Raw genomic sequence first — 12,111 nt, 5'->3', positions numbered from 1 at the left:
GTGCTTTACTAACTGTTTGGGGGAGAGGCATGCTTTTTTTGTTTTAGTCACATCTTGGTGTAAATATCTTTGTTATTTTTAACTCAAGTAGAATTTGGGGAAGGTATAATATCAAAATCAATAATTTTATCCATGACACTAAAAAATAGTATATAGCCTACTCTCAATGTATCTTCTCATACTTCTTGAGATAATGAGTCACTTAATTGATATTATGTTCAAGTGGAATGTCCAATATTTATTTATAGTGGCACACTGTCAATTTAGAAAAACTGATGAGGGTTAACCTCTGTGTATCCAGTTCTGTCATTACTCCAAACCCAAGTGAAAGAGAAGCAGAGTGAGTTAATGAAGTAGATAATTAGTGTATTCTAACCATGTCAGTTTTTTCAGGTAATTTGACAATTGTCAAAGGCCATAAATGAATCTGAATTTGAGTGAGGTGTTGAATTGTGTGTTCATGAAGAGAATGGAAGTGCCATTGCTTTCAAACTCATCCTACTAAAGATCATTCTAATTGATGTCTTAATGTCTGTAAAAGGGATGAGAAACATATTTCTTTTAAACATGGAAACTAACTGAAATATAAGTATTAAATATTTTTCTATTTAAAACGTATTTATTTTCCTAACATAAGACTTTAAACTACATTTTCAAATGTTAAGACTTCAACATTGTAAGGTCTGTAGCATTTTTGTGTGCTGTCAGCTTGTTGAAATGTTGTGGATTTCAATGGGACAAAGAAGTTGTTTACAAGGCTAGATTTAAGAACACTGGTTAACCGTGGGAGCTTTGTTGTGGTGATCTAAGCTGTACAGATCACATGATTTATTAGAAAATGTCCTCTCTAATCATTACAGAATCGTTTTGACAACCTTTATCGCAAATACATCACCTACATAGGTGGCGAGGAACTCTTTGGACTGTCAGTTACACAGTGTCCTCAGTTGTTGGAGATAAAGAAGGAGCTGAACCTTTTACAGAAACTTTACAGTCTCTACAATAATGTTATCAATACAGTGAATGGTTACTTCGATATTCTCTGGTCTGAGATGAACATAGAAAAGATAAAAAATGAGCTTCTGGATTTTCAAAACAGGTTCGTTAGCTGTATGTATTTTCTAGAGCTCTCAACTGATTTTACACAAACCTGAAATTTCATGTTTCATGACAAAGGAGGTGCATTAAGACTTGGACAGTTATTTTCTATTTTCTTACTTACTTAAGAAAGCTTTATACCACAACTTACTTATTCATTGTTCAGCTTGTTTGCTGAGCTCCAGGTTTGTGCACATATATATTAAGAGTTGGACGATATGACCTATGAATCTATAAAACCAAGGCACCAGCCCAAGAAGTATTTTGCAAGACTGACTTTCATATTACAAAACACACAACCACTTTTTGATACTTTTGGCAAGCTATATTGCTAATTCATCACTGGCATTGGTGTTTGCTTAGCAGTGTTGCACAACCCACAATTTATAGTAATTTCATAATTTTGGAAATCTTTAAAGTCAAGAGAACACAAGTGAAGAATATCATTTCGAGAGGGAAGGGGTGGAAAGAAGAGAGGATTTTCTGATGACTTTCAGTGAATCTGATTGACATAGCTGCTAAAGCTTAAAGTTTGAGTTGATTTGAACTGTAGCACAGGGTTGAATATGTGGTAGGTATTGTATGGATGGCAATACTTTTGATCTGTCAATATTTTGCTCTTTACGTAACCGTGCAGAATAAAATATTTTCATCTATTTTGAGCAAACTATAGATTGTCTTGTAATGTTAAGGGCAGTGGCAACTTTCTTTGTTCTATTACTTGTTCATAGCCTGCATTAATAGTCTGCTAATATTGATTAACTGCTGGTGAGGAGACCTGTAAAGACTCTTCTCAATTGTTTAGCATTGTATCTGATGGTTATTTTGTAATAAGCTAGGTTTTCCAGTTATTTGTTCTAGAGTTGAGGGAAGCATATACCATAGCAGCATTTTCTGTTGATCACTGGTTACTCTGAGGGTAATAATGGGGTGCTTGGGGGTGGGGTGTCTTTCCCAGTCTTTTCTGGATGAGAGATTCTTTTTGATGGAGTGGAGTTTGGGAGAGGGACTTCCTTCCTGAGAACAGAAATTCTTTTCTATTGCTTGTTATTATGTATAGTAAAGATGTTGGCCAAGAAAATATGACATAATTCTAGTGTACTACACACCTAATGCCAGCAGCAGAATCATGCAAATTGGTTCATCAACCTTAATTGTTTATTATCAGTGAGTTGTGGTCATCAGTCTTAACTTCAATTTCAGAATTAGCTTGACAGTCACACATAAGTTTGGTGATGTTCAGACAATGGGGCTGGGGCAGTGTGGAACCAATCAGGAGTGGTGGAAGCAGTGATTGATTGGTTTAATGCAGAACCTGAATGAATGGAAATGCTCTTCCTCATTATACAATAAAACAAATTGAAAAAAAACATTGTTTTGCACGATCTTGCAATCTTGCACAATCCATTTAAGATACCTTTGCTTTGGCTGCTGAGCACCTGAAGAAATTCTTTTATGTATATGGGAATGTGAACATCTTTGGCAAGGCCATTATTGCATTATTGTTATTATAGCATGTTAGTATATAAGTACAAGTTATATTGTTGTGAAAGACAGACACTTTTATACCAATGAGGAGTACCTGGATGGTAGGTCTTGCTGTTTCAAGATCCTATGCTTTTCCCTTACCAAATCCATATGATATTATCATGGCGTGTAATGCTTAAGACAAAATAACCCTTTCAAACATTTACATCATTAAACAATGTGGTTCTAGCTCACAACGAGCATGGCACAACACCTGTTTGCTGAACTTTAAGGCTCTCAATTTATGTTTCAGTTTGTAAGTCATTATTTTTCATCAGGTTGAATATTCAGCTTGATTGGTGGAAGTAAGTGGGCAGTAACAATTTGGTCACCTGGTTTGCTGCCTGCCTTTCTTATTGATTGATTTGGAAGGGGAAATTGAACAGGGTGAGTAATAACCAACCAATGCACTATTTTCAAAAAATAACATGTGCAATTTAAAAACAGTGTTATTCTACGCTCAGAGAAGTGATAAATTAAAAGTAATCCATTTTCTTCATGCCAGCAACTTAGCAATGAATAAAACAAAACAGAAATTGTTGGAAAAAATCAGCAGGTCTACCCGCGTCTGTGGAGAGAAAGTAGAATCAATGTTTCAGGTCCAGTGACCCTTCATCAGAACTAGAAGTAGCTGAGAAGGGTCACCAGACCCAAAATGTTGACTCTGCTTTCTCTCCATAGATGCTGCTAAGATCTGCTGAGTTTCTCCTGTAATTTCTATTTTTGTTTCAGATTTCTAGCATCCATAAGTTTTTGGTTTTATTTTTGTAGTGAATAAATTTGAAAGACTAATTTCTATTTCCACTGTGTCTTTATCTTTGAACAATTATAGTTTAATAGTATCTGAACTACTGCATTTCAGATGTCGTAAATTACCTCGGGGTTTGAAGGAATGGCCTGCCTATCTTGATTTAAAGCAGACTATTGATGACTTCAGCGAAAGTTGCCCCTTGTTAGAGATGATGTCAAGTAAAGCCATGATGCCTCGTCATTGGCAACGCATTGCCCAAGTTACAGATCGTGACTTCGATATTGACAGTGAAACATTTAAATTGTCCAATATTATGGAAGCCCCGTTGTTAAAGTACAAAGAGGAGATTGAGGTGAGTTTTGATTTGTATAGCCATTAGAATTTCCAATATTAACAATGGATTGAATTGTTTAAAATGGGGAAGAATGCTAGAACATCATTTATCAATTAAACCTATTTATGATATTTCATTCTAAAAAATTCATTTAAAGAAAAGTAGTATAATGGAACTATCATCAGCAGGTGGCAAGGAGGGTCCAAGTGGGGCATGTGGAGCAGTTGCACTGAGATGTGCAGCAGGAGATGGTGATGGTGAGGGACGACACTGAGCAGGGCAGCTGGAAGAGTCAAACAGATCCTCCCAAGAGGAAAGAATGCCTTTAGGATAAGGTGACCAGATGGGGAGAAGGAACAGACAGACAGAAGATTTCTTGTATCAGATGTAAACCATAGACTTAGTTCAATGTAAATACTGTGTTTTCCTTGTTTGACTTTAATTTACCCTCCTCTTTGTAACAACTTGCTGCCCCTGGAATAAATAATCCCTGCTTCGTGATCTTTCAGTTGTCTATATGATTAAATCTCATTTTACATTCTGATGCAGTCAGCAGGATTCCACAGGTGTCAAGTCATGGCAGACAAAGTTGAAAGGCCTGGTCAATATGGAATGGTTGTTGGAGGAGTTGAAACTGGCAAGATACATGAGGGAAGCTGAACTTCTTAGGCCAGAGGAAATCGTAACTTTAGGCCAAACGTGGGAGAAGGCTCCCCATGTGTGTTCTCTTTATGTTATGGAGGAAAGAAGTGGCTGGATATTCTAGTTGTTAATGAGTAGGAAGCTGGTCAGATTTGGGGGATGACCAGAAACACAGTGATTCCGCAATTGAAGATTGCTTTGCTAGAGCATCATGTATTATACGTAGCAGAGTCCACTTGGTGTAATTCTGGGAGCTTCCCTTGTCACTGTTAGAGTAAAGGGTAGCGTATTCAGGCGGATTGCTGACTTCAGCAATAAATTTTTATCTTCAATCAAGAAAATCCACAGATATTTATGACCACTGTCAAATTTGTTAATAGTTTACCTTAGCTAAAGCAGGGAAGGTACTTCACCCCAGTATATGATCTCTCATTGCCAAGATACCTTCAGAGGTCCTTGCAATGTATTTTGTGATAGTTGACCCCAGTAGTAATGGGATGAAGCACATACTCGTACTCGCAGAAGTCTTCAAATTCACAAAGACTGTTTCCAAATGTGACTACAGGGCCTCAGTTATAGCCAAAATGCTAGCATGTGACTGGTTTGGCTGCTTCAGTATTCCATGTTGGATTCACAGTGATCATGTACTTGACTTTAAGAGCAGGATTCCTTCCACAGGAGCATGGCATTACCAAAAACTGCATCACACCCTATCATTCAGAGGGTAATATACAATGCAAACAATTCAACAGTATTCTGCATGATTGTCTTCACATCTTGTCTCCTGAGAGTAAATGAAAGTGACACTGTCTCTGTGTCATAACACATGGTAATATTTCTGGGCCAGCACACCTGAAGCCCTCTAATACTAATACTATGGGGTCATGAGTTTAGGTGGGATTTGAATTCAGTCAAAAATTCTGAAATTCAAAGCTAGGCTTGGTGTTGTGGACTATAACAGCCATCTTCGAATGATGTAAAAACACAATTGGTTCACTCATGCCTTTGAAAGAAGGAAATCTGCCTTCCTTACCCAACCTGGCTCATTTGTAACTCCACATCCACAGCAATGTGTTTGACAATCAGCTGCCCTCTGGAATGGCCCAGCCACTTAGCTCAAAGACATTGAGGGATGGGCAACTGATACAGGTTCTCCCAGCAGTGCCAACGTCCCACGATAGAATAAAAAACATTCCCTAAAAGTCTCCAGCTATACAGCTCCCTGTTTTACTTTGACCTTCCTCTTGTTCAAGCAAGATTAATTAGCTACTTCTAATATCTCTGTTTGGATTTAGTATCCATAATTGTTTAATAATGCCTCTTGAATTATTGCCCATACTAAAAGCTTAATATTCCATCGCCATTAAAAATACACATGCTTAACTAAAACTCTTTGGCATACAATTAATAGGTCACTTTAAATAAGCTATTGTTTGCTTAATGATAAATAAAAGTATTCCAATAACATAAAATGAAGAAGTGTAGATACTGGAAATCTGAAACAAAAATTAGACGACCCAAAACATTAACTCTACTTTCTCTCCATAGATTCTGCCAGACCTGCTGAGTTTCTTCGGCAATTTCTGTTTTGATTACAATAACATTATGTGCAAGTTAACCAAAAAAAGAGTTGAATTGCTGTTTAAATGTATGATTTGAATTTGAAAAACTTTCACAAAATGTTAATACCTGTATCAATTTTCCCAGCCAAGAATCATTGTCCAGGTGGGAGAAGTTGTCTAGCATGATAGATTTATAAAAATTTGGTCCCCTAATGGGAAACGTCTAATTATTACACCGTCTTTGTGAATGATTGTTGTGGTATTGACTTGCTTTATTTATGCTGCAGACCATTTTAATGAGGCCAGATTTCAGTGGAAGTAAAATGATGTAAACTGATAGATCTTTGCTTCAATGCCATTAGGTTGAAAGCACAAAACAAAGTTTTAGCAGTTTTAATTCTGCCTTAGATATTCCTAAAGTTTATTTAAAAACAGTCCTTCTATCTTGAATTCAGATTAGACTAGTAGTGCTCAATATTTCAACATATGATAGCGTGATCTGAAATGTGCACTAACAATGAACAAAATGTCGTGGAATTGGTGATCCAGGTACAAATTGAGTACATTTATGATTTTTTTCTTTAGTGTCCACTCAATGTTTACTATGAACCAGTACAATTGGCAATGTTTTGAAGTGTATTTTTTAAAAAAGCTTGAAAAAATTTTTCGAAATATTTGAGTGGCAGCTTGATGTAGTTTAACTAACGTATTCAAAACTAAGTTTATCAGAAAAAAACATGTTTTTATCATTGTGTCAATCCAGCACTTGTGCATTACTTGATTTTCAATACCTTTTCAAACAAAAAGAACCATTTGTTACTCACATGGAGTACAGCAGTCAACTCATCAGTAATTTAAAAGAATTACATTCAAAATTTTTTAAAAATGTCCATTTATTTCCTTGTACCCAAAAGAATCAATTTAATGTTTCGATCCTCCTTGAAGGCCTTTATTTGAGCACAGTTCATGGAAATGCGCGTCCGAATTTAACTCCATGAAAGTAGCCAGTTTTGTGAATTGCATTTGTTTTCAGTACAATCATTTTCAAATTGGTGCAGAAGATCATGGAGTTTAGTCAGTGCTTGATGTAATTTGGCTGCATTGATTTTGGGCAAATTAACTGACCAGAAGCCGTACCCCATGTATTCTTACTGTCACTTGACCAATGTTTCAGTAGGCAGAGTGATAAGTTTTGTAATTTGAGACTAGATGTGACTTGCTAAGCTGCGTCACTTTACAGAAACCCGTTGAAAGTACTGAATATAAGTTGAATTTGAAGCACACTTTCCTCAACTAATCTTAAATTCCAAAATGTGACCAAAAGGGTCTATTAAAACATCAAGCTTACTTTTCCCACTCTCTGATTCTCATCAGTTCTTTACAACAAACAATACCCATCAGAAAAATGTAATGATTTACTTCCTTGGACGAATAAATCATCTAGTCTAACTGTCATTTTACATAAAGTGAAATATTGAGTCTCAGGTGCATTCACTTGTGACTAACCAGTTTCATTACAAATCTGAGATGTGACAAATATTTGAAAACATATTTCTGATTACCATTTTTGGATATTAGGATATTTGCATCAGTGCTGTAAAGGAGAAAGATATTGAGCAGAAGCTGAAGCAGGTCTTAGTGGAGTGGGATAATCGAAACTTTACATTTGCCAACTTCAAAACACGTGGTGAGCTCCTTCTCCGTGGTGATAACACTTCTGAGATCATCACTTCTGCTGAAGATAGCTTGATGGTTCTTGGTTCTCTGCTGAACAATAGGTGAGATTTCATTATGTGCACAATTACTAATTTAATGGTTTAGTCCACTTTACGCTGTTGTAAAAGTGCTGATGAAACCCAAAACAAAGAAAATAGGTAAGAATAAAGAAGTTTTTCTTTGATATGGCATTGACTGGTCCTTTGGCAGTTTAATCTTCCAGTTGTTCTTAACTTTGTGTAGCTTTAGATCTCTATCAAATTTCGGCACAATTTAATTATTGGTTTACTGTAATTAGAGAATGCATTCAAAGAGTCCTAAATGTTTTGAGTGAAATGTACGTATCAATTTCTCAACTTTATGGACAATCCTATTACCTGTAATGGAAATAGCACAAATGTTGCAGTGGTGATATCAATGGACTGATAATCCAGAAGCCCAGGGTCATGCTCTGGGGACACGGGTGCCAACCCAACCATGGCAGCTGGTGGAATTTGCATTCAATTGTTAAATCTGGAGGACAAAACTATTTTCAGTGATGGTGACCAGGATAATTATCATTGATTTTTTTATAAACCCCATCTCATTCACTGATGTCCTTTGGGAGGGAAATCTGTTATTTTTACCTTATTTGATTTACACAATGACGTGGTTGACTCTTAATGCAATAGCCTAGTAAGCCATTCATTTCAAAGGGGGATTAGGAATGAGCAACAAATGCTGATCTTGGCTGTGACACCTACGTCCTATAAAAGAATTAAGAAAAGCGATCTCTTTTGGAATATCAAATAACTAGTTGACAGAAGAACAAGTTAGATGGTTTGATCTGAAAACTGTTTTAAATTATTATGGTAAAATTAAAAATATAAAACAAATGAAGAAATCTGGATTATGAATCAGGGATCAGGATACAGAAAACTAACCAAATTGAAAAGAGTAAAAGGAAAAGTGAGGTTATTTGAGATTTAATATTCAAAGTTTCTATCTTAAAACATGCAGATTACATAAGATAATGAAGAGTGATGAAGCTGAATAGCTTCACAGTTTTAAGAAAGGCAGAGTTAGAACTTATAAGAAAAAAATTATCATCACTACACCAATTCATGATGTTTTGTTTACGTTCGTTGCCCAACAGTTTATGTTGGTGATGTATGTGCTTTAGAGAGATTGCAAAATATTACACAGGGTCTGAAAAATGTCAAGGTCCTGCCTGAAATAATCTTAAGTTGTTATAATATTGACATAAGGAATACAATGAAAAGTAGTCAATTTGTCCTTTCAATGCTTTGCTGCCATTTAATATGATTGTGACTCAAATTCTATCCCAACCCATCAACTCACCCGTGTCCCCAGAGCATGAACCTGGGCTTCTGGATTATCAGTCCATTTCTCTTTATGCCTTAATATAGGAGGAATGGTTAGCATGTTTGCAAATGACACCAAAATTGGTGGTATAGTGGACAGTGAATAAGTTTACCTCAGAGTACAACAGGACCTTGATCAGATGGGCCAAGGAGTGGCAGATGGAGTTGAATTTAGATAACAGTGAGGTGTTGCATTTTGGTAAGACAAATCAGGGCAGGACTTAAACATTTAATGGTAGGGTCATGGGGTATGTTGCTGAACAAAGAGACCTTGGGGTGCGGGTTCATAGTTCCTTGAAGGTAGAGTCATAGGTAGACAGAGTAGTGAAGAAAGCGTTGAGGACAGAAGTTAGGTTGCCACTTTGCAGCTGAACAGGATGTTGGTTGGGCTACTTTTGGAATACTGCATTCAATTCTGGTCTCCCTGTTATAGGAAAGATGTTGTTAAACTTTAAAGGGTGCAGAAATTATCAAGGATGTTGCTGGGTTTGGAGGGTTTGAGCTAAACAGAGAGGCTGAATAGGTTGGCGCTATTTTCTCTTGAGCGTCAGAGGCTGACGGTGACCTAATAGAGGATTATAAAATCGTGAGGGGCATGAATAGGGTGAATAGATAAAGTCTCTTGTCTGGGTTAGGGAGACCAAAACCAGAGGGCACAGATTTAAGGTAAGAGGGGAAAAATATAAAAGGGACCTTTGGGGCAACTTTTCATGCAGAGGATGGTGTGTGTATGGAATGAGCTGCAAGAGGAAGTGGTGGAGGTGGGTACAATTACAACATTTAAAAGACATCTGGATGGGTACATGAATATGAAGGGTTCAGGGGGATATAGGTCAAATGCTGATAAATGGGACTAGATTAATTTAGGGTATCTGGTTGGCATAAGCAAGTTGGACTGAAGGGTCTGTTTCCATGTTGTACAACTGTATGACTCTAAATCTATCATCTCGATCTTTATTAGATTCAACAACTGAACACCCATGGCCCTCTATAGAGAATTCCAAATATCTACAGTTCTTTGTCTGAAGAAATTTCTCCCCACCTCGGACTGAAATGTCTCATATTCTGAGGTTGTGACATTGTTCTAAATTCTCCCATGGGGAATTTGAAGCTCAAGTCTGTATGAAATTACATGTGACAAATTATCTATTAAAAGTGAGCATCAAAATATCCGGTTCCAAAGGTCAAATTGCTACAAGTATTGCTGTCCCTAAAATCTGAATTTACTTTCTGTGCCATAATGAATTTGAATGATTGGATAATTTAATCAAAGCAGCGATGAATTAAGACACATTGTCATAATGTGTCATTGAAATGAGAAGTTTAATTTTGGTAAGGTATTGTATGAGTACAAAGATTATTATTTCATGAGCATCATTACATTTTATTTTTTAAGCAGTGTATGCAAAATTAGTTCTGTAACGTTTATGAATTAGCAGTATTAAGACCTAGATTAAATTTCCTGTGTGCCATTAGCAATTGCTAAAATAAATATATTATGAAATAAACAGGTACAAAACTTACATCACTTGACAGTTATGTATAGATGTCAAGCTTATGTATCCATCATTCAAAATGCATTGCTCAAATTTACATTAACAATTTCAGTGTAAAATTCTCCTCAACATCCAGTACAGCAAAAATAAGTATAAGACAGTAAATTAATCCAGATTGTCAGTGAGTTCATCTGACATGCCTATTTTGCTCTCTCAGGTACAATGTTCCATTCAAAGCACGCATTCAAAAGTGGGTACATAAATTATCATCCACCACGGATATAATTGAGAGCTGGCTGATTGTACAAAACCTATGGATATATCTGGAAGCAGTGTTCGTGGGTGGAGACATCGCCAAGCAGCTTCCAAAGGTCAACTATAATTTACTTACAATAAAATTCTCACCTGGAAATGCATGACTAGACAAAGTAACAAAATTTTCAGTTGATGGGGTATTTTCTTTTTTAATATCAAATAGCCTCAGGGAAGCGACTGAGGACATGGGCTCACGGGATCAGTGCCAATGTATTAATGCTTAGTACCAAGTGTAGGTATGTACCTGCTCAGGTCCCTAGGGATCTCACTGGGAACACAGATACTTCAAGCAAGAAAGTGGAAGGAAAAATTGCAGAATCTTAAGAGGAAAGTGATTTGGAGGGAAATCACTTATCTCTCAGATATCAATTACAAGGACATTAACAGCAGAATGTGAGAAAGGTGCATGCTTATATCAATCAACACCTTGTAGTTAAGAGAATAAGTGTGTTTTAAACAAAAAGCTCACTCATTTTGGCTTACTAATGGAGAAGTGTTTCATTCTCCAGAGAAATTAATGTATAATTAAGAGAGCCATATTCATACCCACTTCACCACTATTGGTATTTAAAGCTTTCATGAAAAGTTAGTTGGTGATTGATTCTTCTTCTGGCTTTTGATTCAGTCTTGTAAGTGTTTTGGTGTTTTTGATGGTAAATTAAAGCTGCAGAAGTCAACAGGGAATGGTATGAAGTTGAAGAACCTTTTGCTAACCTCAAAGATTCTGCACAAACTAGTTCCTCTCATATGTGGGTGCAGTAATAGGAATTTCCCAAGGAATGCACCCTAACTTGTAGAGTAGGACAGGCTGCTGGAGGAGGAAGTTGAGGGGTGGGGCAGGTGACCATTTCCACTCAGGATGTTCAGATATTAGTTTTCTTTCCTGAATGTCAGTGAGGAGCAATATGTTAAGACCTTTGCACATTAATAAGGAAATAAGTATTCTGAATCAATTTACCAATATAAAACTATCGCTATGAGACCCAGATTTGTCTTGAAAAGTATGAATATTAAGAATTCTTTAATACCTGTCTTCCATATGACTTTGCACTATCAAGTACTGTCATGCAGCGTCAACAGTGGCTACAGCATGAAAGGCTCTTCACTTTCACTGGGAGAGACACTAGATAGCCTTGGAGGATGACCTCCAGAAGCTCTGATCTTGGAAAGCCTGGCTGCACACTGCACTTTCTTGGCATTAGTGACTGTAGTCTGGCCTGGCTGCCTCACAGGCAACATTGAGGACAGAGTGTCAAAGGCACAAATGCCCTTTTCCTGAGAGGGAACAGCAGGTTCAAACTCCATG

At 36.8% G+C, this 12,111-nt stretch overlaps 1 protein-coding gene across 1 annotated transcript in view; it reads left to right on the top strand.

Annotated features, from left to right (window-relative positions):
- Positions 1 to 12,111, top strand: part of LOC109919602 (dynein axonemal heavy chain 5-like) — a 251,683-nt gene that overhangs the window by 111,021 nt on the left and 128,551 nt on the right. The window contains exons 27-30 of the mRNA XM_048605989.1: positions 861 to 1,099; positions 3,488 to 3,728; positions 7,493 to 7,692; positions 10,708 to 10,861. Coding sequence (XP_048461946.1) covers positions 861 to 1,099; positions 3,488 to 3,728; positions 7,493 to 7,692; positions 10,708 to 10,861 — 834 coding nt within the window. The remainder of the gene's footprint in view (positions 1 to 860; positions 1,100 to 3,487; positions 3,729 to 7,492; positions 7,693 to 10,707; positions 10,862 to 12,111) is intronic.

The sequence above is a fragment of the Rhincodon typus genome, chromosome 15, assembly GCF_021869965.1.
Source record: "Rhincodon typus isolate 14 chromosome 15, sRhiTyp1.1, whole genome shotgun sequence".
NCBI lineage: Eukaryota > Metazoa > Chordata > Chondrichthyes > Orectolobiformes > Rhincodontidae > Rhincodon > Rhincodon typus.
Note: the sequence above shows the minus strand (reverse complement) of the source record. Positions and strands in the feature narration are given on the sequence as shown.